Source organism: Microtus pennsylvanicus, chromosome 6 (assembly GCF_037038515.1).
Source record: "Microtus pennsylvanicus isolate mMicPen1 chromosome 6, mMicPen1.hap1, whole genome shotgun sequence".
In the NCBI taxonomy this organism is placed as follows: domain Eukaryota; kingdom Metazoa; phylum Chordata; class Mammalia; order Rodentia; family Cricetidae; genus Microtus; species Microtus pennsylvanicus.
The window spans coordinates 37370231-37393381 of record NC_134584.1 but is presented as its reverse complement, the minus strand read 5'-3'; the positions used below and the strand labels follow the sequence as shown (position 1 = coordinate 37393381).

At 37.1% G+C, this 23151-nt stretch overlaps 1 protein-coding gene across 1 annotated transcript in view; it reads right to left on the bottom strand.

The window, feature by feature from the left end:
- The window catches only part of Ndufs4 (NADH:ubiquinone oxidoreductase subunit S4), a 107240-nt gene that overhangs the window by 55899 nt on the left and 28190 nt on the right, over window positions 1-23151 (bottom strand). The window contains exon 2 of the mRNA XM_075976039.1: window positions 19497-19575. Coding sequence (XP_075832154.1) covers window positions 19497-19575 — 79 coding nt within the window. The remainder of the gene's footprint in view (window positions 1-19496; window positions 19576-23151) is intronic.

The following is a 23151-nucleotide window of genomic DNA, read 5'->3' as shown; positions in this document are numbered from 1 at the left end:
TGTACTACGTAGAAACCTTACAAGACTGCCCCTAAGAAATCCTGGTTACAGCTAATAAGCCAACTCAGCAAACTGGGTGAGTACAAAACACACAAAAATCAGCAGTGTTTTGGAGTTTTTGTTTTGTTTTAGTCTTGGCTTTGGTTTTATATTGCTGTTGTTTGTTTTTCCCAGACAGGGTTTCTCTGTTTAACAGTTCTGGCTGTCCTGGAACTTGCTTTGTTGACCAAGCCGGCCTCAAATTCATAGAGATCAGCCTGCCTCTGCCTCTTGAGTGCTGGGGTTAGAGGCTTCAAGGCATGCACCACCACCGCCTGGCTCAGCTGTGCTTTGTACACTAAGAAAGAACAATATGAACAGGAAATTACATAAACAACCCCATCATAAAATCTTAATAAACAAGGTCAGTTTTAACAAAAAGAGATGAAAGATTTGCATACTCAAAATGACAAACATTTTTGAAAGAAATTAAATACATAAATCTAAGCATCATATGTTAATGGATTGGAAATCTTAATACTATCAAAATGACATTCCTGCCCAAAGTAATCACAGATTCAATGCAACCCTATCAAAATCTCAATCATGGCCAGCCATGGTGTTTCACACCTTTAATCTCAGCAGACACAAGCAGATCTCTTGTGAGGTCAGTCCACGCTCTGTAGCAAGTTCCAGGTCAGTCAGGTCTACATACGGACCCCATCTCAAAATAACAAAAAACAAACAAAATTCCAATGACATTTTGACAGAGATAGAAAACTCCATCTCAAACAATGCATGTTTGAAAACAATTTTTAAAATAACAAAACTGGAGGATTCACTGCAGATTGAAAAATTTACTGTAATATGATGAATTTAGCACAGTGTGACATGTGCATGTATGTCTGTCTGTCTGTCTGTCTGTCTGTCTGTATGTATGTATGTATGTATGTATGTATTCAAGCAAGACATAAAGCGCAATGAAATGGGAAACCCACAAAGACAGCTCAGATACAGAACCAAGACCCTTTTACAATGAAAGACGGGGTACATTCATCATGGAAAACAGTTTGACAGTGCTTCCAAAAATAAACATGAAATAATCACAAGATCAGTAAAAATTTCTGAAGTTTCTACCAAAAGAAGTAACCTCAAAAGTTGTCTGAATATACATATTCACATTAGCACTATTTATAATAGTCAAAATGTAAAAGTAACTCGTATCTATCAAGAGAACTGGTAAGCATAATGTGATATAACTTCCTAAATAAAATGTTATACAGCCCTTAAAAGGAATGAAATTCTGACACATGCCATGACATGGATGAGCCTTGAAGATGCTAAAAATAATGAGTGGCAAAAAGGCAATCTTCACTGGGCAGTGGTGGCTCACGCCTTTAATCCCAGCACTCCAGAGGCAAAGGAGGTGGATCTCTGTGAGAAACCCTGTCTTGAAAAACAAAAACAAACAAACAAAAAGCCAAAAAGAACAAAACAAAACACAAACAGGCAATCTCCTTTGGTTCTTCTTATGAGGCAGATTCATACAGAAGTGTAACAGGCCCTGAGAGCTAAGAAAGGACAAGCCACTAGTGTTTGATGGATAGCTTCTCTTCAGAATGAGGAAGGAAAGTCCTTTAAATGGATGGTGACAACAGCTGCACAATACTGTGATGTGGTTGATGCCACCGACTCAAAACTTTGTGTTATGAATTTCATCACAGTTTTTTTCAAATACTATGTAACCAGATTGGTGCTTAAGTAATAAAATAAAGGTCTAACACCTAGAATTTTTATATGTCATGAAGGGACTAGTAGGAGCTGAGAATCTGTGCCTTCCTTAAAACCCCATATTGGTGGTACTGAAACAGGACTTCTGCTAAGATCATGAGGGTAAGGCATCAGAAGGGTTGCTTTCTTCCTTTCTTTTGTTTACCCAAGGACATGGCTAGAACACAGTCTCTAACAAACCAGAAAAGGAACCCGCAAAAGAAACCAAACTTGCTGTCACCCTGATCTCGAAAATCTAGCCTTTAGACTTGTCAAAAAACAAACTTCTCTTATTCCAACTACCTAGTCTATAGTATATTATTATGGCAGACCAGGATAATTTAAGATCTTTTTGATGTAAAATTTTCAAATTTTTCAATGTATGTATATGCATGCATGGGTGTGCAAGCGAGAGAGGATCAGAGGACAACTTGCATGAGTGAGTTCTCTCTCCGCAGTGTATGTCCTGGGGATCAACTTATCATAGCTAACAGGCAGCTTTACCTATTAAGTCATCTTGCTGGTGCCACGTAACAGGGCAGGGAGGATACTTTCAGATAATCAGGAGCCAAGAGAAGCTGTCCTGATATATCTGCCCTAACGGAGACATTAAAAGAAAGATAGTAAGCAAGGGTGGCGGATAGAAATTGACCTCAAAGGATTAAGAACAACAAAACACGATAATTTTATAAGTATGAGCATTTTCTTCTTTGTATGTACATGCATGTACATGCAATATGTGATGGGTTCATCAGAAACCATCCAACTTGTTTGTTGAGACAATGTTTCTGAAACCTGAGGTCCCCAATTTGGCTATTCTCAAGCATGCCCTTGTCGATGTATTTCCAGAACTAGGACCACACAAGCATGTGCCATCCTGCCGAGCTTTTCCATATGGAGCTTAGTGATCCAATTCAGGTCCTAACGCTTGAAAGCAAGCACTGTACCAACTGAGCTATCTCCAAGTCCTGCTTTTCTTTTGTGATGATTTCATTAAAACATGACTTGCAAGCAAAATCGATGCTATGGGTTGATAACACAAGTGGCTGTAAAGGAGATGTCAACCTAACACAGGACTGTAATGAAACATGAAGTGCAATTTAAGAGTCTTCCCCTTGCATATGTGTGATACTATTCTAGTTGCTGTGACACAGTATCTGACAAAAGAGGGGAACGTTTGCGCTGGTTCACGATTTGGGGGGGCATGGGGTCCATTATGGCAGGAAAGAATGGCGGCAAGTGCATGAGGTGGCCACACTGTGTCTACAGGCAGAGTGCGCAAGGAGACAGATGATAGTGCTCTGCCCACTTTCTCTTCTCAGAAAAACCATTCTGGACCCGACCCCTCCAAAACACACACACACACAGTCTCCAGGTGATTCCAAATCCTGTAGGTTGACTAGACTTAAAGACAACATGAAAACAAAACCCGTCATTGTAAATCATAACATTCCAAGACTCCCTTAACTATCATGTTCATCCCATAATGCAAGATTCATTTAGTCCATCTCCAAAAGTCCCCAAAGTTTTAACAGTTCCAAACTTGTTCAAGCATGTATGTGAAGACCCAATTCTGAGACGGACTCCAAGAAAAGAATTGTTTATTTTTATTTTATGAGTAAGAGTGTTTTGCTTACATGTATGTAAGTGGAACTTCTGTGCCTGGTTCCCTCAGAGGCTAGAAAAACATATTGGATCTCCTGGAACCTGAGTTACAAATGGTTGTGAGCTGCCTGAGGGTACTGGGAGCTGAGCCTGGGTTTACAGCATGTACATCAGGAGGTTTTAGCCACTAAGTCATCTTTCCAGTTATGAGACACAATCTTAACTGTGAACACCTATAAACTCAAAAGACAATAAACCCTCCAGATATATGCTTGACATCTGGAGTTTGCAGTAGAATTATGTGACTTGAATAAGCCTGCCCTCCATCTCCACAGCTTATTTTACACAGCCTCTTTGTGTTGGTTCCATTCCATTTGCCAGCTTCCTCTGGCAAATACCAAATTGTCCTGGCATCTCCAACATGCTGGGATCTCCATTCCAATTTAGGCTTAAACCTCTGTTTCTTGCAATAGCTTTCCAGAGATTTCTTTTTTTAAAAAAAATTATTTATTATATATACAATGTTCTGTCTGTGTGTATACCTGAAGGTCAGAAGAGGACACCAAACCTCATTACAGATGGTTGTGAGCCACCATGTGGTTGCTTGGAATTGAACTCAGGACCTTTGGAAGAGCAGGCAATCCTCTTAACCACTGAGCCATCTCTCCAGCCCCAGAGATTTCTTGTGGGGAACCTAATAGGCCATTATAGCCTGGCCTCAACAGCTTTCTGGAACCTTGGTACAGGAATGCATCCATAACCCTGTAACTCTTGTATTCTGCATGCCTACAGAAGCAGTACCTTGCAGACAATGCTGACAAGTTTTGCTGCCAGCTCAAGATATAGTTTGGCTTTCCCCTCTCTCTCAAAGGTATGATGATGTCTCTACAACTTGACCTAAGAAGACAGACAGTATGTTACACACTTATTTACAAGAAGGCAACCCTTACCAAATGGTGATGGCACACACCTTTAATCTCATCAGTCAGGAAGTAGAAGCAGGCAGATGATGCCTGTGCATTGCAAGCTAGCCTGGTCTAAAGAACTAGTACCAGGAGAACTACACAGAGAAACCCTGTCTTGAAAAACTAAAATAAAAAAAGAGTGAGAAGGCAATTCATTCATGAACTTGCATTTCTACTAGTTTATACCCTATAAACTTGGGGGGGGGGTAGAAGGGTGCTGGCTGGCTGTGGTACCCTCAGAACACATTCTCTATCAGCCCACTATAAACTCTGGGGCTTCTCTTCAATGATGTTTGTCTCTTTTAAGGAAGATTCTGGGCTACCAAATGAGTGCTAAGAACTGATGTCCTGTGCAAGAGCAAGTGCTCCTACCCTTACCCTCTGAGCCCATCTCCAACTGTTTGCAACTTTAAACTCCTACTACTTTCCTCACCAAACCATACATTTTTAGTATCTTTCTGCTTCACTTGTTATTCTCTTTCATTTATTTGTACATGTGTGTGTGAGTGTGTGTACATGCCACATGAATGCAGGAGCCCACAGAGGACAGAAGTTATTGGGTCTCCTGGAGCTAAAGTTACAGGTGGTTGTTCGCTTCCCAATATGGGTGCTGGAAACTGAACTCAGGTCTCCTGGAAAAGCAGAAAGTGCTCTTAACTATCGAGCCATCTCTCCAACCACTGAAAATGATTCTTTGCCTGATTATAACATGAATGGCTTCTAGCCCAGATACTATATCCTTGTTCCCCTCTGAAAACTTAAAAGCTGAGGTTTCTACTGTCTAATTTTTCCTAGCGTTCTGGTCTAGCATGACACTCTTAATCTCAAGGTCATGGGTTTGAGCCCTACATTGGGCGCCAATTTGTTGGCAAACATAAGAGTTCCACAATAGCCCAGAATGGCTATTAATAAACTTTTGTTATATTTATTTGGGGATAAATTCAGAGAAAGGGTAGCAATCCACAGTCCTGGATATGTGAGCTGGGAACTGGAACCAAACCCAACAGCCAAGAGGCCCGCACAAGCTTTTCATCTACATTTATAGTACATGAGACCACCCCCAAAGTAGGCCAGTATCTTAAAGGCTATTGGCTGAAAGAGTTCCCACAGCACTCCCATCAGAATAGGCCATTAAGCACTGCTTACAACATGCTCAGAAGTGTATTTCCTTGGTGACATTGACAAGGACAACTAACCATTTGTAACTGTGTAAAACTAAGGGTGTATTCTGTAATTCCTAAAGCAACTGCTGGGGTGGGAGCAAAAAAAGAAAGAAAAAGTAAAACAGATATTAGAGGAGGCAAATGGAAAACAAAGAACAAGGCAGTAGCTTTAAGTCTAACCATTTCGCTAAGAAATGCTTATTTTTAAAACTAAATTAAATAGTACAGGTCATCAAACTGGATGAAAAGGTAAGACCCAAATATATTAAGAAAGATAAAACTATAAATGTAAGTTCACAATTAAATTAAAAGGGAGGGAGATTCAATATGCTCCAAGCAAAACCAAGAGTAAGAAAACCAGACAGTTATATTAGAATCAAAGTAAATGTCAAACAAGCAATAACAACAGGATAAAGAGGAGTGTCAAGTAGGATAAAGCAACAATTGGGGAAGAACAGTCTTCTGTATGTACCTAACAGTAGAGATTTAAAATAAGTGAAGCAAAAAATCATCCAAATAATGGAAGAACCAATCAAATAATCTTTTAAGATGTTAATTTGGGTACTGACAGACAGATTAAAAATATACTTAGGATATATAAAATTTGAATAATATTATTAATCAAATTAAAACTTAATTGCAGAGTCTGCGAAAGTGGCTCAACGGTTAAGCACACTGATTATTCTTCCAGAGGCCCATGTTTGAGTCCCAGTATCCACGTATGATTCACAACCATCTGTAACTCCAGACATGGGGGTCCACCATCCACTGCAACATACCCATACACATCAAAAGATTAAATTAATTAGAATATTAATTTTTTAAAAACTTAATTTCAATTTATAGATTACTCCCAAACTGGAGAATACATATTCTTCAGAAATGTATATAAAAAACATTAATTAAGCTAAACCCATGGATGAGAATGTAGCTCAGTGGTAGAGCGTCTGCTTAGTATTCACAAGGGCCTTAATTAAATCCCCAATACCACAAATGGGAACAAAACAAAGTCTAGGCAATAAGAATTAATCTCAAGAAATTTTATCCTTAGTGTAAGAAAGCCCAGTGAAGCTGTATGAACTGATTAAAAAGAAGAAAGAAGGGACTCAACTCCAAAGATGGGCAGAGTCTTCATGAAGGCAGGAATAGAAAGCTGAACATTGTTGAGAAAAAGATGGGAAGACACACTAAGCACAGCTCCAACCACATGGCTTCCCAAAGCCTTTACAAGTCTCCATTCCTGCTGGTAGTTTAAAAGAGAAAACAGATGGTCAGCCTTGGGGAAGACCATTTGGTCGCTCTATATGATTTGGGGCCGGTGGCTGAAAATGAACCTACTGCTAAAAATTGAACTATCTTGGGAGTCAGAGAACTTGAATTTAACATGCCATAGACCAAGAGAACTTGAATTTAACATACCATAGACCCAGGGAACTTGAATTTAACATACCATAGACCCAGGGAACTTGAATTTAACATACCATAGATCCAGGGAACTTGAATTTAACATACCATAGACCCAGAGAACTTGAATTTAACATACCATAGATCCAGGGAACTTGAATTTAACATACCATAGCTCCAGGGAACTTGAATTTAACATACCATAGACCCAGAGAGCCTGAATTTAACATACCATAGCTCCAGGGAACTTGGATTTAACATACCATAGACCCAGAGAGCCTGAATTTAACATACCATAGCTCCAGGGAACTTGGATTTAACATACCATAGACCCAGAGAGCCTGAATCTAACATACCATAGCTCCAGGGAACTTGGATTTAACATACCATAGACCCAGGGAACTTGAATTTAGCATACCATAGACCCAGGGAACTTGAATTTAACATACCATAGTCCCAGGGAACTTGAATTTAACATACCATAGACCCAGGGAACTTGAATTTAGCATACCATAGTCCCAGGGAACTTGAATTTAGCATACCATAGATCCAGAGAACTTGAATTTAATATACCATAGTCCCAGGGAACCTAACTTAACACACCATAGGCCCAGGCAACTTGGATTTAACATACATTAGCCGTAGGGAGCTTTAACTCAACATACCACAGCCCCAGAAGACTTGAATTTAACATACCGTAGCACCTGGCGAGGAAGATGCAGGGACAGGCACTAGCCGACAAACTGAGAAGGCAAGGATCAGGAGGCTCAGATCAGGTGGTGAAAAATGGAAGGGAACAAACTCTCAGTGGCCAGGGTGACAGTAGAGTCTGACAGCCTTGAGGCTGAGGTCAGCCAGGGATCAACTTCCAGAGCAACCTGTCTACCTCTTACTGTTGTTGAGCCCTAGAACACAGGAGGACATAGCTCCCGCAGAGTGGATAAATACTGGCGGTCTTATAAACATGCCTGTAGAGATCTCAGTGTTATGGATGCTACCCACACTAGTCACCTCCTAGCTTGAATATTAGTCATTTCATTGGGTACCATGTGGAGAGTCTTGGATGAGCAAAAGATTCTGTCCAGAACACATACTTTAGACACCCAAACGTGGCCATCAGAAGCTGGTGATATACAAAGAAAGTAAGGTACTTGGATTTAATGTTATCAACTCAACAGGCCTAAGAATCCCCTAGGATCTTCCATGCTCCTGTGAAGAATTATTTAGATTAGGTTAGTAATGGCCATATCTAGGAAGAATGATCTGCTTTTAAAAATACAAAAACATCCTGCTAAATTCTATTTAGTATTGCTTATATGAAACTGTGTTTAGGACTGACCCTTTGGGGTTGGATAATCTATCAAGTGACTCATATCTTGATTAAGTTGAGGTGTGAAGATCCACTCTAAAAGTAGATAGCACCATTCCTTGGCACTTGGCTCTGGACTACAAAAGAGACACCTAGCTAACTACCAGGTGTCTCTCTCTCTCTCTCTTTTTCTCTCTCTCTGCTTCCTGCTGTCACACACTGCCTGGAGCTCTTCTGCATGACTTCCCTGTCATAATGAACTATATCCTCCAATACTAACTGCAGTGAAGACAACTCTGTTGGCCAATGGACACTGATGGAGCACAGGCTCAACATCAGCACTGACCAGAGAAAAGACCAGAGCCCACCAGATCAAGAGACCCCATCCTAGTCTGTCTCAATCTCCAGAAAGCAGGACTGCTCCAATCTACCCTTCCTTCTGTTCTCCCCCGCATCTGATTTTTCCATTTTTACTAAACTTAGAAGAGCATTTTCACCTTATTTTATTTAAAAACAAAAACAAAACCCCAATCTTCTGTTTTCATTTTTTATTTCTCATTTATTCACTGAAAAGTGTTTATTATTTCCATTATAGGGCAACTTTTTGATTTTCTGGATTTTTTTTCTTTGCTTTCTTTTCCTTCTTTACTTTTTGTGTCATTTTTATAACTTGTGTTTTATTTTTTAATGCTACTTCTTACAGTTACCTATTTTTTTTTAAGTGTTCTCATTATTGATAAACCACTGGTTCCTTTTACTCAAACTCTCTTTTGCCTTCCTTTTCCTTTCACTTTTTAATCTTGCTTCTCTTCTGTTTTTCCCCCTTGCTGGCCTCCTCCTTTACCCTAAACATCTTTTTTGTCATAATATACTCTGTATTAGTTTTACCACTTTATGTTTTATGTTCATTGATGATACTAGGCGGCTTTTGATCAATTGTAACAGCATTTCCACACTTAACTAATTTGATGTAGCAGTTTGTTTTCTTTTCTCTGAAATACTTAAGTGGGATTAAGTATATACGAGTAGGCTGTTCCATTAGAAGAACCAAGAATAAAAGTAGAAGAGATATCCAAACAGAAGGCACAAATTACAAGATGAAAATACAAAATAGCAAAGCAACAGGACTACTATAAAAGACTAACTCATCAACTAATGAACCCAAAGATACTAAAGCAGATATAATGTGAGATAAAAATTTCAAAAGTTCACTAGGAAAAACTCAAAATGGATACAAACAGATTAATTCAATATAGGTCCAAGAAAGAAAAGCCAGCAACAGATGAAACAGTTGGGAAAATAGATGAGAAGATCAGCAACAGAGATGAAAACGTCAGCAGCATATGAGAACATTTCAACAAGGAAAACAGATTAAGAAAAACTGTAAAATGCTAGAAATGAAAAGCTCACTGTGTGAAATAAAAACACACTGGAAAGCATGACCACATGAAAGTATGTCAGGATAGAGTTGAAGAAATACGACATTCAATAGGGCACAAAAAACTCTAGAATAGAATCAGAAGATCCGCAGCACAGACAGAGCTGAGGTTAAAACTAAAAGCACAGAGAATGTAATTCAGTGAAATTATAGCAGACATTTCCCAAAACTAGGGAACGAAATGGACATCCAAGTACAAAAGGCATTCAGAACTCCAACAGACATGACTAGAAAACTTATCAATGATATAATCAATATGTCAAAAATATAAGGAAAGAAAAAATAAAAGCTATGAGAGAAAAATGTCAACTCAACTTACAAAGGTGAACACTTTAGATTTCTCATCAGAAACCCTAAAAGACAGAAAAGGCTCAGAATGACAATTTCAAATCACAAAAACAAGTAAGTGCCAACCAGCACTGCTAAATCCTGAAGAACTAGCTTTTAAAAACTGATGGCGAAATAAAGACATTTTAAGACAACTGCAAACTACAGCTATTTGTGGCTATGAAGCCAAAACTGAAGACAAGAGTTACAGAAATATTATACACAGAGGAAACAGAGTCTCAGTCATGATAGTACAGGAAAAAATTTTCAGGAAACAATGAGATGGCTCAGTGGGAAAAGGCACTTGTTGCCAAGTTTGAGGACCTGAGTCAACATACTTTGAGATTATGCCACATGTAAACTAAAATCTAAATGATGACAAAGAATTCATCTAAGTGAGGTCTAAAATAAGAGCATTTCAGATACAGGAAATGACTAAGGATCAGAAATGTAAACAACCTGGCACTGTTTAATTGTGTTAAATTATTTTCATAGACAGAATTTTTTTACTCAATGTACACTCAATAGTCACTATATAATATAGGCAATGACCAAGTAATCAGATCCCTGGTTCTTCATCTTAAATTAGTAATCCCAACCTAGCATTTTGGTGTATCTGTATCCCATGTGTTACTTAAAAAACAAAACAAAAAAACCTAACATTGTTTATGTCTAAGGAAGCATGACAAAAATTGAAGCCTTTATTAACTAACATCCAGTAAACTGGAAGCCTTTAGAGTGTTAACATGAAGGGCTGGAGAGATGGCTCAGTGGTTAAGAGGCTTGGCTGCCCTTTCAGAGGTCCTGAGTTCAGTTCCCAGCACCCAAAAGGCGTCTCACAACCATCTGTAATGACATCTGGTGCCCTCTTCTGGCCCACAGGGATACATGCAGGCAGAATATTGTATACATAATAAATAAATAAATCTCTTTTTTTGTTGTTTTTTGTTTTGTTTTGTTTTTCGAGACAGGGTTTCTCTGTAGCTTTAGAGCCTGTCCTGGAACTAGCTCTTGTAGAGACCAGGCTGGTCTCGAACTCACAGAGATCCACCTGCCTCTGCCTCCCGAGTTCTGGGATTAAAGGTGTGCGCCACCACCACCCAGCTAAATAAATCTTTAAAAAAAAAAAGAGTGTTAACATGAAACAGCAACTGAACAGAACCCATTCACACATTTCTAGAAGAGTATAGTTCAGAAAGAGGCAGATTTGTGGAGACACAGCACATTTAATACAGTAAAGCTTCCACATCCCTGCTAATTTTAAAAACGTACCCACTTTGTAAAACACAAATACTCGTAATCTTGTAGGCACTATTTTTGAGAGTAGAACTAAAGCAAAGAGTAGGTCATATAAAATTATAAACTCTAAACAAAGAAACAAAGTTTGCTAGCCTCAAACTTTGAGGCCTATATTCTTCTTATTTTGCTCTAATTCTACATTGTATTACCTGGGGTATACAAAATAGAAAGGAAAAATAATTGTCACCAAAATGTGCTACAACCAAATTTTTACCTCCTCCTACCTCTAATTTACTGAGAACGACTACAAAATGATGGACACAAATTGTTTAGTGGCAATTTAGATGAATTCTTTTCAGTTTGGCAAATTGACCAAAAAGCTGTACTAAAAACATTTTCTACTATCAAGGAGATCAAAACCAATCCAAATCAAAACCAAAATAAACACGTATTTAAAGATAGTACAAATACAGAATGGTTGGTTATATTCGGTTAAATGAAAACTATTGGACAAGCAGTTTGCTGCAAGGAGATAACACACAGCACAAACACTTTGGATTTGTTACTAAAGGAGTGATATTTTCACACTAGAACTGTCTTCAAAACAGCAAAAGAAACTTTGTGGAAATCCAAATAAAATATTATCAACTCTAATTTAATGAGAGCCAAAGTGACAATATAATATCCAAGAATTTGAATTCTTAAAAGCAAGTGTCCAGTACTATTCAAAATCTCCATACCCGGCAGGTAGCAAAGCAAGAAAAGAGCAGACACAGTTACTCTTCTGGAGAGACCACAATGGCAGCTGTTACACGGACCTCGCATACTCCAGGTCTCTGCATTCACCATGTTGTGGCTATTAGCAGTTTAAACCTTTACTGTATTTTGCTAATTGGTGCATAGGACTTTAAATCTTTTGTAAGATAAAACATTCCAGTCAATTCAATTCTTCAGCATTGTTCAAGTGTTCTAAGTGGGAAGAAAGAAAAAAATAATCTGCTTTAATTGCTGAAGAATCACAGATAATAGAGGTGGCTGAATACTGTAGACGAAAGACCCTTTGTTCTTCCAGCAATTTAATATAGCTACTCTGTAAGTTTTAATGGGTCTTGTCTATATATAAAAACTAGTATTTTTAACATTTATTTCCTTTGTAACACTTCAAAAGTGTAAGTTTCATACAGTCTAATGATATGTTAGAATAACATTTTTGGAAACATTTTGGAAATAAAGTTCTGCACTTATATATAGAATTCTATCTACAAAGAATTATATAAACAGTCTGACTTAATGATCATTATTCTTAAATGAGATGTACATGTTAGCTGTGCTTGCTTTAAGACTGCCATGCCATAAAGACTAAAAACATTTCTACTTTAACTCTATTTAGACAAACTTTCCATAAATTTCACCACGTCTACAAATAAACAGAAAAACAATTTTCATATTAATTCCTATGCTTAGGTGTGCATATATATCATGATTCAAATATGAAATGCAATACTCTTATAAATATAATCATATTCCATGATTATTACATCACTAATTAACCCATGCAAATAGTACAAGAAAGAAACTCTCCGTCTAGTGTAAGCCTAAAAACGTCTCATTGCTTGAGTCTTTGATATTTTCCTAATAACGGCCACACATCTATAATACTAAAGAAGCTGACTGAGGGTGGCTACCTCACTTCCAAAGAATTATAACCACTACCTCTGCAGTTTTTCATGGCTACTCATCATTGTTTTCAGTAGCTGAGGGAAATATACTCTAAAATACATTTCTTTTAAAACGTAAATGATATTGCAAAGTAACATTTACAGTCAGCCAATGCCTTTTCTTTACATTTTAAATTTAACAGTCCTATTTACTTGAAGCAACATTATCTATATTTACTGAAAGAAGAGAAAAACCCACATGCTAAACTGCCACCATGGTAGGTTCACAGAGACTGCTATTCTTTGGTGTAAAATGAAATATTACTTAGTGAATAAAACAGTTTTTAAAAAAACCTCCTGTCTACCCTTCAAAGGGACATATCCTTTGACCCAGTGCTCAAGACTAAAGCCTTGGAATTGTGCAAAAGAATGTGTGTGCGTAAAGTGCAGACAAAACAGACACTTGAGATGCTGGAAGGCTGCACAGCCCGACTGCAGACACTACTTATAATCTGGCAGAGATAGTGCTGCCATCTCCAAAAGAAAGCTGAGCCTAGCAGGGGAAGGGAGCACACAGTCAAGGAAAATGGAGGCCTTCAACTGAGCTTTATCTCTCAGTACAGGTCACTGTTACTGGTTAATTTTAAATCTAAGTTAGAAATTTCACTCATGAACTTATAGTATGTAAGAGGAAAACACAAATACTTATAGCATATCTACTTGTTTTACTTTTGAAAGTTTGCAAAAAGATTATTCAATTAAAAATGTATTAGAAAAGTTAAAGTTATGAGAATATTTAAAATGAAGCAACAAAAAATTTCTACAGATACAAGCTGCTGCTTAAATACATCCAAAACGGTAATATTCAAGTCTCACCAGCTAAAATTGCTGCCAGTGTCATGTGGTCATTACCAAACAGCAACAATTCCAGTGAACAGCTTTAACTGCTATTTTACTGCAATTTGTAAGGAACTTAATAAAAACAAAACGGCAAAATCTAACAATGATTATTTTTCATGCATACTCTACTTTTAATAAAAATAATAGTGGCAACTGAAAATGTCCAAAATGCTAGCATTTTACATTAGTAGAATTATACTATAAAGACATTTCTACAGCTGCCTTTCCCAATCCTGTACCCCTCAAAAAAAGATGCCAGACTTATAAATTACTAAAAGTTCCTTATTTCATAGGCATTTAAGTTGAAGATACATACGTAATCATAAAATCTTCATAAAAGTTACAAACAAATGGCATTAAGTAGTTTATGAACAAGATAATTAAGCATATAAATGAAAAGTACTTCACATGTCAGGATAAATACAGAGGCCTCATGTGTGGCATGTGACAACATCCAGTGAGCACTTGGTGAAAAAAGATGACAACCAACAGTTTTCATAAAACTAAACTACTAATTTCAAATATTAGAGCTTCCTTCGTAGTGCTTACAATAAGAGTGGAGACGACTCTGACAGATTCGTAGTGCTTACAATAAGAGTGGAGACTACTCTGATAGAGCACTTTTCTATCTTTGTCGATATATTTTTAATGGGGTAGTAACTTGTTAATTTAAAAAATGTTGACAAATAAACAATCAGTACACTAAAATGATTTTAAAAATTAAAAATGTAAGTTTAATTCATGCTTTGGTTACTTGGAGAGAGCAGCTACTCAAACTCTTTAAAGAACATTAACAATTTACATTCTCTATTGTAAAGTTAAAGGGAAAATCAGAAGACAACATGTTCATTTAATTGGGTGTTCATTAAATTTACCAAAAGGAGACTGGAGTGAAGAGGAGGCATCAAGGGAGACAAACTGCTTCTCCACATAAGCTCCACAGCAAGGGCACTGGTCTCCCAACCCCCATGGCCGGCCCCTCCTCTCACAGAAACCAAGGGCAGAGCAGCCATTGCAAGCTTCCCTCAACATCTGTGCACAATACCACGTGTGTGGAAATAAAAACGGTGCAAGCGAAAAAAAAAATTTTTTTAAAAAAAACGTACTCCTAAACTAACTTTATAAGATTATTTTAGGATATTTTGAATATCTGATATTTTAATCTTCATTAGTGAAAAGATAAGAAATTTATACTCAACAAACAAGAAACGGCTTCTACTCCTTAAAATTTCACCACATTCTAATATGATAGTCTTTATTAATAGTAGCCCAGGAAAACAACTTTACTCCCAGATTTTGTTCTATAACAATTCCATTGTATGTAGTTCCAAATGAAAGATGGCTCTTTGTACTAGAGTAGTGCTAGCAGACATCCAATGCCTTAAGAAGGACAGAGTATATAATGTCAATATACAACCGATACGGGGGGGGCACTTTTTGTACTTATGATACTAACATTCACCAGACACTATACAGATGCCTTAATTTATAACCTATATAGCAAATTCTACACATAGGAAGCACTAGTTAAAAAGAAAAACTTCACTTGAATCAGAGAACAGCAGTCAGAAATAATAACTGGTTTATGCTCAAGCTGGAGGAAACTTGACTTGCTAACAGTCCAGACAAAAGCTGATGAGCTCCTAGAGCTCCATGAGACCCACATAAAGATGTATAAGAGCTAAATTTTAAGAGGTCCTTCGAGAACTGCTGTGGTTAAAAGGGAGGCCACACTTGCCACCACACCCTGCATAAACCACACGTGCAGCGGCACAAGAAAAGCTGACAACATTCTAAAGAGATTCAGTGCAATTGCAAAGTACTCAAGATGATAAATTACCAGGAAATCATACAAAGCTCTGAGATAATTCACGCAAATAAAAGAAATGGGGGATGACTACTGTTATTGTTTCAAGATCTTGTTATATATAAGCTATATATAAAACTCTTGCTTATATAAGCCATAGTTATAGATATTTACTATGGGATACATTCTAACTGAGTAAAATTTTAGTATACACTTGAGATATAGTTGCATTTTTGAAGCTATCTTTAATAGACATCTAGTTTAATGGAAAGCAGATGAATTCTGACATCTGTTCACGCATTCTAATATAGGTACTTTGGTTGCAATACAAAAAATGCATTTTCAAATAAATATTAATCAGAAAAATAAATTATTTGATAATGCTAATAGTTCATATCTGGTTATAATTCATTGTGTTATAGTTAAAATTTTATCCAAGAATCATCATGTATTGGTTATACTGATTCACAGAAATATATATATATACATATATATATATATATATCAAATACATATTCCAAACATATTTTATTACCACATTTTTGTTTTTGTTTTTCAAGATTTCTCTGTGTAACAGCTCTGGCTGTCCTGGAACTCACTCTAGCCTTGACATCATAGAGATCCTCCTGAGTGCTGGGATTAAGGGCTTGTGCCACCACCGCCTGGCTTATAACCACATTTTTAAAAATTTAAAAATTTTAAAAAACATTTGTTGCTTTAAATTCCAATCATATTGAAATAGGATTGAAGTACTACAAAGGCATCAAATTTAATCAGGTCAGCAGCAGAACCAAAGCCTACAACAATTATAAATTTCAGAATAGCTCAGTCAGTAAAGTTCTTGCCAAGCAAGCAAGAAAACCTTAGTTTGCTCCTCGAGCAGCCATGTAAAACAGCCAAACATGATGTGTGCTTGTAATTTCAGCAGAGGAAAGTGAAGACAAGAGGATTTCTGGGACTTGTGACCAGTTAACACAGCCCAAATTAGCAATCAAGCTTACCTCCAAACAAAGGTGGGCAACACCTGAGGCCATGCCTGAGCACCCACACCTGAAGCCACACCTGACACTCACTCCCCACCTTCTAGAGCACTTTCACACAGTCCAACCACACACAGGCACGCGTGCGGACACCCACACAGGAACACTAGAAGTATGTTTTAACTAAGAAAGAATCCTAATTTTCACTTAAAAGCTCAAGTTCACCATAGACAACATTTTCTTAAAGTTAGTGGGTTCATTTGGGGAAAATGTCTACCAAATATGCGTGACTAAATACCCAGTCTGTCATCTGGCTAATTCCATCAGTAACAATATTAAAGCACACATGGTTGTCCTAAGGACGACCACTGAGCTCTGGTGAATAACAGAAATATTCTATGCACAATTTGTTTTATTCCCTGAAACATAAAAAGTATGTACACAGGGTGAAAAGTTAAATTTTTACAAATTTTTCAGTTTCCTCACATAAACTAGTTCCTTAATTTCAAAGTGTGGTTGCAAAGAACAGAAGGATTTAATGACCAGTTACACCCCCTCAATTGTTCAGGTTTTTATCTTTTTGTAAACTGTTAACACAGTGAGAAGGGCAATTAAAGATGGTGTGATTATGAAAATAATTCACTTTGCAAGGAAACCTACAACCATCCTTTAAGGTCTCAATTTAATAGACCCAAAAGCTGGCAGCAGATTCAGTACACAGACGGCTGACCTATAAAATATGGCATGCCCTACATATGATTTGGGAAGACCTTAGAACAACTGACACAAGTTAATTAAAAAAAAAAAGTTTAAGAAATGACCTTCATACTCTTTTTGAAAATTGATAGTTTAGAAACAGGAAAATGTGCTACTGTTATTGAACAGTTCTGTGGATTTTTGTTTATTTCACAAATCAATAGAAATATGGGCTTTCACAAGAGGCTCACCATCTCAATTAAGAATAGTTACCTCACTCTCCAAAATTCCTCATTTCTTTTCAATTTAATTCTTCCTGACCCACATCCAACCCTGCTAACCACTAATAAATTTCTTGTTACTATAGTTTTCTGATATCTAGAACATCGATGGAATTACATAGCATATAGCCTTTGAGGCTGACATAAGTTATGCATAAATTTTCTGGATATAATTTCCATTAAATACATTTAACAAATACATTTTACTTAACTGTGTGTGTGTGTGTGTGTGGGTGGGTGGGTGGGTGGGTGTGCTTCTGCATGTTTGTATGTGTGTGTGTGTGTGTGTGAATGTGTGGGTGTGTTTCTGCATGTTTGTACGTGCGTGTGTGTTTCTGCATGTTTGTGTATGTGTGTGAATGTGTGGGTGTGTTTCTGCATGCTTGTACGTGCGTGCGTGTGTGTGAGTGTGTGTGTGTTTCTGCATGTTTGTATGTGGGTGTGCACACGTGGGTCACAGTCTCAGGTAATGGTCATAGGACAATTTGTAGGTACTGGTTCTCTCCTTCCAACATAAAGGATCTGCAAATCAAATTCAGGTCATCAGGCTTGGTGGCAGGCATCTTTATCCACTGAACCATTTTGCTAGTCCCTGTCTTACATTTTTTAAGCACATTTTTAATTGTGAGAAAGTCCAGTGTTATAATTCTTAAAAACCATAAATTCAACACTATTATATTAGTGTCACATCTAAAAAATATTAGTCTAACCCGAAGCTACAAAAATCTCCTTCATTTTCTTCCAGGAATTTTATATTTTAGTTAGAAATTCAGTACCACAAGTTTATATCTAAAACTTGGAATTACATTGGGTATGGCACAGGTACAGATGAAGCATTTGGGAGGCAGAGGCAGGCAGTTCTCTGAGAGTTCGAGGACAGCCTGGTCTACAAAGAGAATTCCAAGACAGCCAGGGCTGTTATACAAAGAAACTCTGTCTCAAAAAAATAAACAAACAAACAAAAATCTAATCTAACTATGCTGGGGAAAATGAATCGGAAGGAGATGAAAAACATGGGGAGAGCAATCACATGACACTGTCTACACTAAGATGATAGCAGTGTCAACAGACAATCTGAATAAAACCAGTTAGCCTGAGGTCTAAGAGGAATTTTCCAAACTATCCACTACTTTTCTATTATTTATCCATCTATTATCTTTAGTAGTATAAACAGGAATTTCAGAACGGCATGTATGGATCATGCTCATAGATAATCGAGTGATTAAAAAATACATCATTAGAAAGGTGGTGCTGGGGTGGAGCTCAGTGTAGAGTCTGTCTAGGAGGGGTAATGAAGAGACACTTCCATTTATATTGTAAACCACATAATAAACAAAATGCATACTTATTCTACTATTATATATTTGTGCTAGTAGTTTTGAAACATTACAAAAGTTGTTTTGTTATATAATATAAGCCTTTATATCAAACTGCATCTAAACACTGAGGATATTTTTGAATGATAGCTGCAAAAATTTTATTGACTAATGATGGAAAAACATTACTATTATTCATTTGCTGCTATCTATAATTTAGTATGCAGAAATGCATTGCTTATGGGCACACATACAAAAAGACAGTGATAATAACATTGCATGGTTCTATAAAAACCCAAAATATTTATTTAGAGAGCACTGGTAAGTATCATAAAACTCATGGTTCTATAAAAACCCAAAATATTTAATTTAGAGAGCATGGTAAGTATCATAAAACTTAAATAGAAATGTAACTTAGAAACAATATATTTATTTCAAAATAAAGCTTCCAATTACCGCTCATCAGCATTTCAAAAATAGAAACCTTTCCTTAATTTCTTAGTACTTACATATAGTATTCAACTTTTTATTTCACTGTGAAAATCTTAAGGTCTGTATATAACTTTCCTAGAAGAACTCAGACCACTATACTGAAAAATTTATTGTACAAAACAATCCTAGTGGCAGACTCATAGCAACATGTTGTAGGAAATCCTTACCAATTTTTCATCAACTGTTATAAGCTGTGTATCTTGAGTTTGGTCCTGTGCCAGCTTCCATGTGGATGCGCTCAACAACCTGCAGTGCAAGACTTGGAGTTAAATAATGATCTTTGCCATGAAGAGAGAGAAGCAGACAGACTTACATAAACATGCTACTTTAACAGTATCTGTCTTCTTAAAAATCAAAATGAAAGGAAAGGAAAGGAAAGGAAAGGAAAGGAAAGGAAAGGAAAGGAAAGGAAAGGAAAGGAAAGGAAAGGAAAGGAAAGGAAAGGAAAGGAAAGGAAAGGAAAGGAAAGGAAAGGAAAGGAAAGGAAAGGAAAGGAAAGGAAAGGAAAAAGAAGATGGCACAAAAGCCCTTTCTCTCCCCAATTAGTTGTGTCTGCTGAGTTGTTGGCAGACTCTCACTTGACAGTTCACAACAGGCGGAACTTTCCGTCAGTCTGCAGACTCTCACAGAAAGGCCACACCAATGACAAGAGCTGGACTGCTGCTCTCTACGAGGGTACAGTGTTGGTTTGTCAAGACAAGGCAAAAGCATGCAAAATACTATCAACTGTTCTGGAATGCCGATTCCTAAATGACGGCATCAGGGAAGGGGAGTCCGCAGTTATAGGAACAAGCTTCTTCACTCTCAATCTAGAAGCAATTTAAACAGAAATTATTTGAACGATTACTTTAACTAGTGTTAGTCTAGTCCACTATCTTGTTCACAAAACTGAAAAGAGTCTGAATATTGAAACAGAAATATTAGGTTGGAAGTAGGGCACAAAAGCAATTCCTTTCATGACTTCTTTTTCCTTTGACTTAAGTCTTAAACACTCTAGCTAGCCTTGAACTACTTTACAGTAGATAAAGCCGTCCTTGAGCTTCTGGTACTCTTACTACCATACTACCGTGCCAGTTTCTGTAGTAGTGGGGACTGATCCAGGGTTTCTGCACTCTCCGCAGACATTCTACAGGCTGAGTTACATCTCCAGGCCCACAATTTAATTTTTTTTTATAAGAGAAAACTTTTAAGATGTGTTATATTGCAATGAGATCAAAAGATTCTAACTTTTTCTGGGTTTGGGAGGGTTATTTTTTCCGTGGCTTTTCTGTTTTTGATATGCATTCAGACTATGCAGTCCTGGCTAGTCTTGAACTTGCTATGTTGCCCACACTGCCATTAAACTGAGAGATCTCCTCACTTCTGCCTCTAGAGAGGTAGAATTAAAGATGGGCATCACCATGGCTAGCAGGATGCTAATTTTTATTTAAAATAATACATCCATGTATTTAATTTCATAAAAATTGCCTACATAAAGGATCATATGTAATATATATTTGTATAGGCTATATGCTAAATAAACAAATATGCAGGAGAAGAAAATGTTCTCTAGTTCCAAATATTTAAGTAGCCAGAGTCAATTATAAACATAACAATAATAATTATACCCATGAAAGAGTGTAGCATAGTGGTAGTGCATCTGCCTTGGAAGCTCAAGGCCCTGATTTGAAATGCAGCATTTCTCCTAACCCTAAGGAATATACCTACAGTATATAATCTTTTAAACCAAATGTACTATAACATAATATTAGATAGCAAGCAAGGAGAAAGTATTTACAAGACAGTAAAGACTCAGTTTCCAAAAGGGCAAGACCAATACACTGAATAATTCCCAAGTCTACAAAGATTTAGCAGCAAAAAAATAAAACAAAATAAAAGCAGGGAATGAACACATTAGTATTTATCTATTTATAAATGACCAATAAGTAAATGAAAATGTTCAAGATTACTAAGGATTAGGAAAATACAAGTCAAAATACAACAACGTGCTACTTCATATCCTTTTGGATAGTTATAAACAAACAGACCATACTCATGGACAAGAACACAGAGAAACTGGGATCTCTGTGGAATCTAAGATGGTACAGAACTGTGCAAAATAACATGGTGGTATCTTAAAAAAAATTAAACACTGGGTTATCATTTGATGTGACCATCCCATTACTGAATATATGTCCCAACAAATGAAAGTGGTATCTTAAAAAGATCTTTATACACCAGTGATCCTAAGAGTGCTACACTGTTAAAAGCAAAAACTAAGACAGCATTGAGAATCAATTAACCACTTACATTTTTGTAATGGACCAATCATAGTTCCAGATATCTAAAGTATTAATATTATTAATTCTCGGCCCAAAGGATAAGTCTCTGCCAGCTATGTTTGTAATTATTGGCTACCATTATTAAAGTATACAACTCACTTACTTTTGTGTGGGTGTAAATTCACTGAGAGAGAGAGAGAGAGAGAGAGGGAGAGGGAGAGGGAGAGGGAGAGGGAGAGGGAGAGGGAGAGGGAGAGGGAGAGGGAGAGGGAGAGGGAGAGGGAGAGGGAGAGGGAGAGGGAGAGGGAGAGAGGAAGGAAGGAAGAAGGAGAGAGTGCGTATGAGTGATTGAGTGAGTGAGTAAGTGAGTCTGTCTGTGTGTGTGTATGTAACTGGGAATTGAGGTCTTATTTCTAACCCTGGCTTTACAATTTCCTAGCTCTCTGTGAGCAAAGCATTTTACCCATTTCCAGATGCCACTCTTTATGTTTCTAAAAAGACTGATTGCTCTAACACTTCTAATAATGACAGTCTACGTGATTCCAGTAAGTACAAATGCATACACTTCTAATTTGTTTGAAGAATTCTCTATATAATAATAATAGTCTCTACATAATAACTCATGAAATATTTTCCTTAAACATCTGCAGTTACAACTTCAAGTTTTCTTATTCATATCTTAATGGATAACCACTTGGGTTATTTTGCAAAAATAAAGCACCAATGTAAATGCTTTTGTCCAGACAGGATTTCAGCTCATTTGGGAAAATACCCATGTAAAGAACAGCTAATCTTATGATAATACTACTTTTTAATAAACTTCCATATTTTCCACTGCTTTCTAATGTGGCTGGACCACCTTGCATTTCCACTAAAAATAAGTCAGGCTTTTCCCCCCTATTCTAGTTAGTATTTGATTATGGTTATTGTTTTAGCTATCAGTCATTCTAATAGGTGTACAGTGCTATCTCACTGTTATTAGCACCTTGCTCACAGTCCAGACGGTTTATTTTTAATTTTTTTTTACTTCTTATTAGAGTGTGTGCATGTAGGGTGGTGGTACATGGGCCAAGGCATGCATATGAAAGTCAGAGAATAACTTTGTGGACTATCTCCTACCTGTACTGAGATCACTAGCCTTCATGTGACAAGTGTCTTTTCCACCACCCCCTTCTACATAACCCAGGATGGCTTCAAAATTACCATCCTCCTGTCTCAGCCTCCTTAGTGGTGGGATTACAGGCCTGTGTCATCATGCCTTATTGTCTTCCAAATTCTTTGTGAATTGTAGATAATGATCTTTCAAAGATGAGTGTATTGAAAATATTTCTTTCATGCTGTAGTGTCTTTTCATTCTTTTTATAGTATTACCTCATAGGATACAAATTTCTTATTTTACTTTGTTAGACAAGGTTTCACTGTATAGTTCTTGCTAGCCTGGAGCTCACTATGTAGACCAGGCTGGCCTTGAGCTCAAAACCAATGAAGTATAGCTTCCACATTTTTTTTTCTTTGATGGACCATGAGAGTTTTATGCTTTTCTAATATCACCATGAGTGCA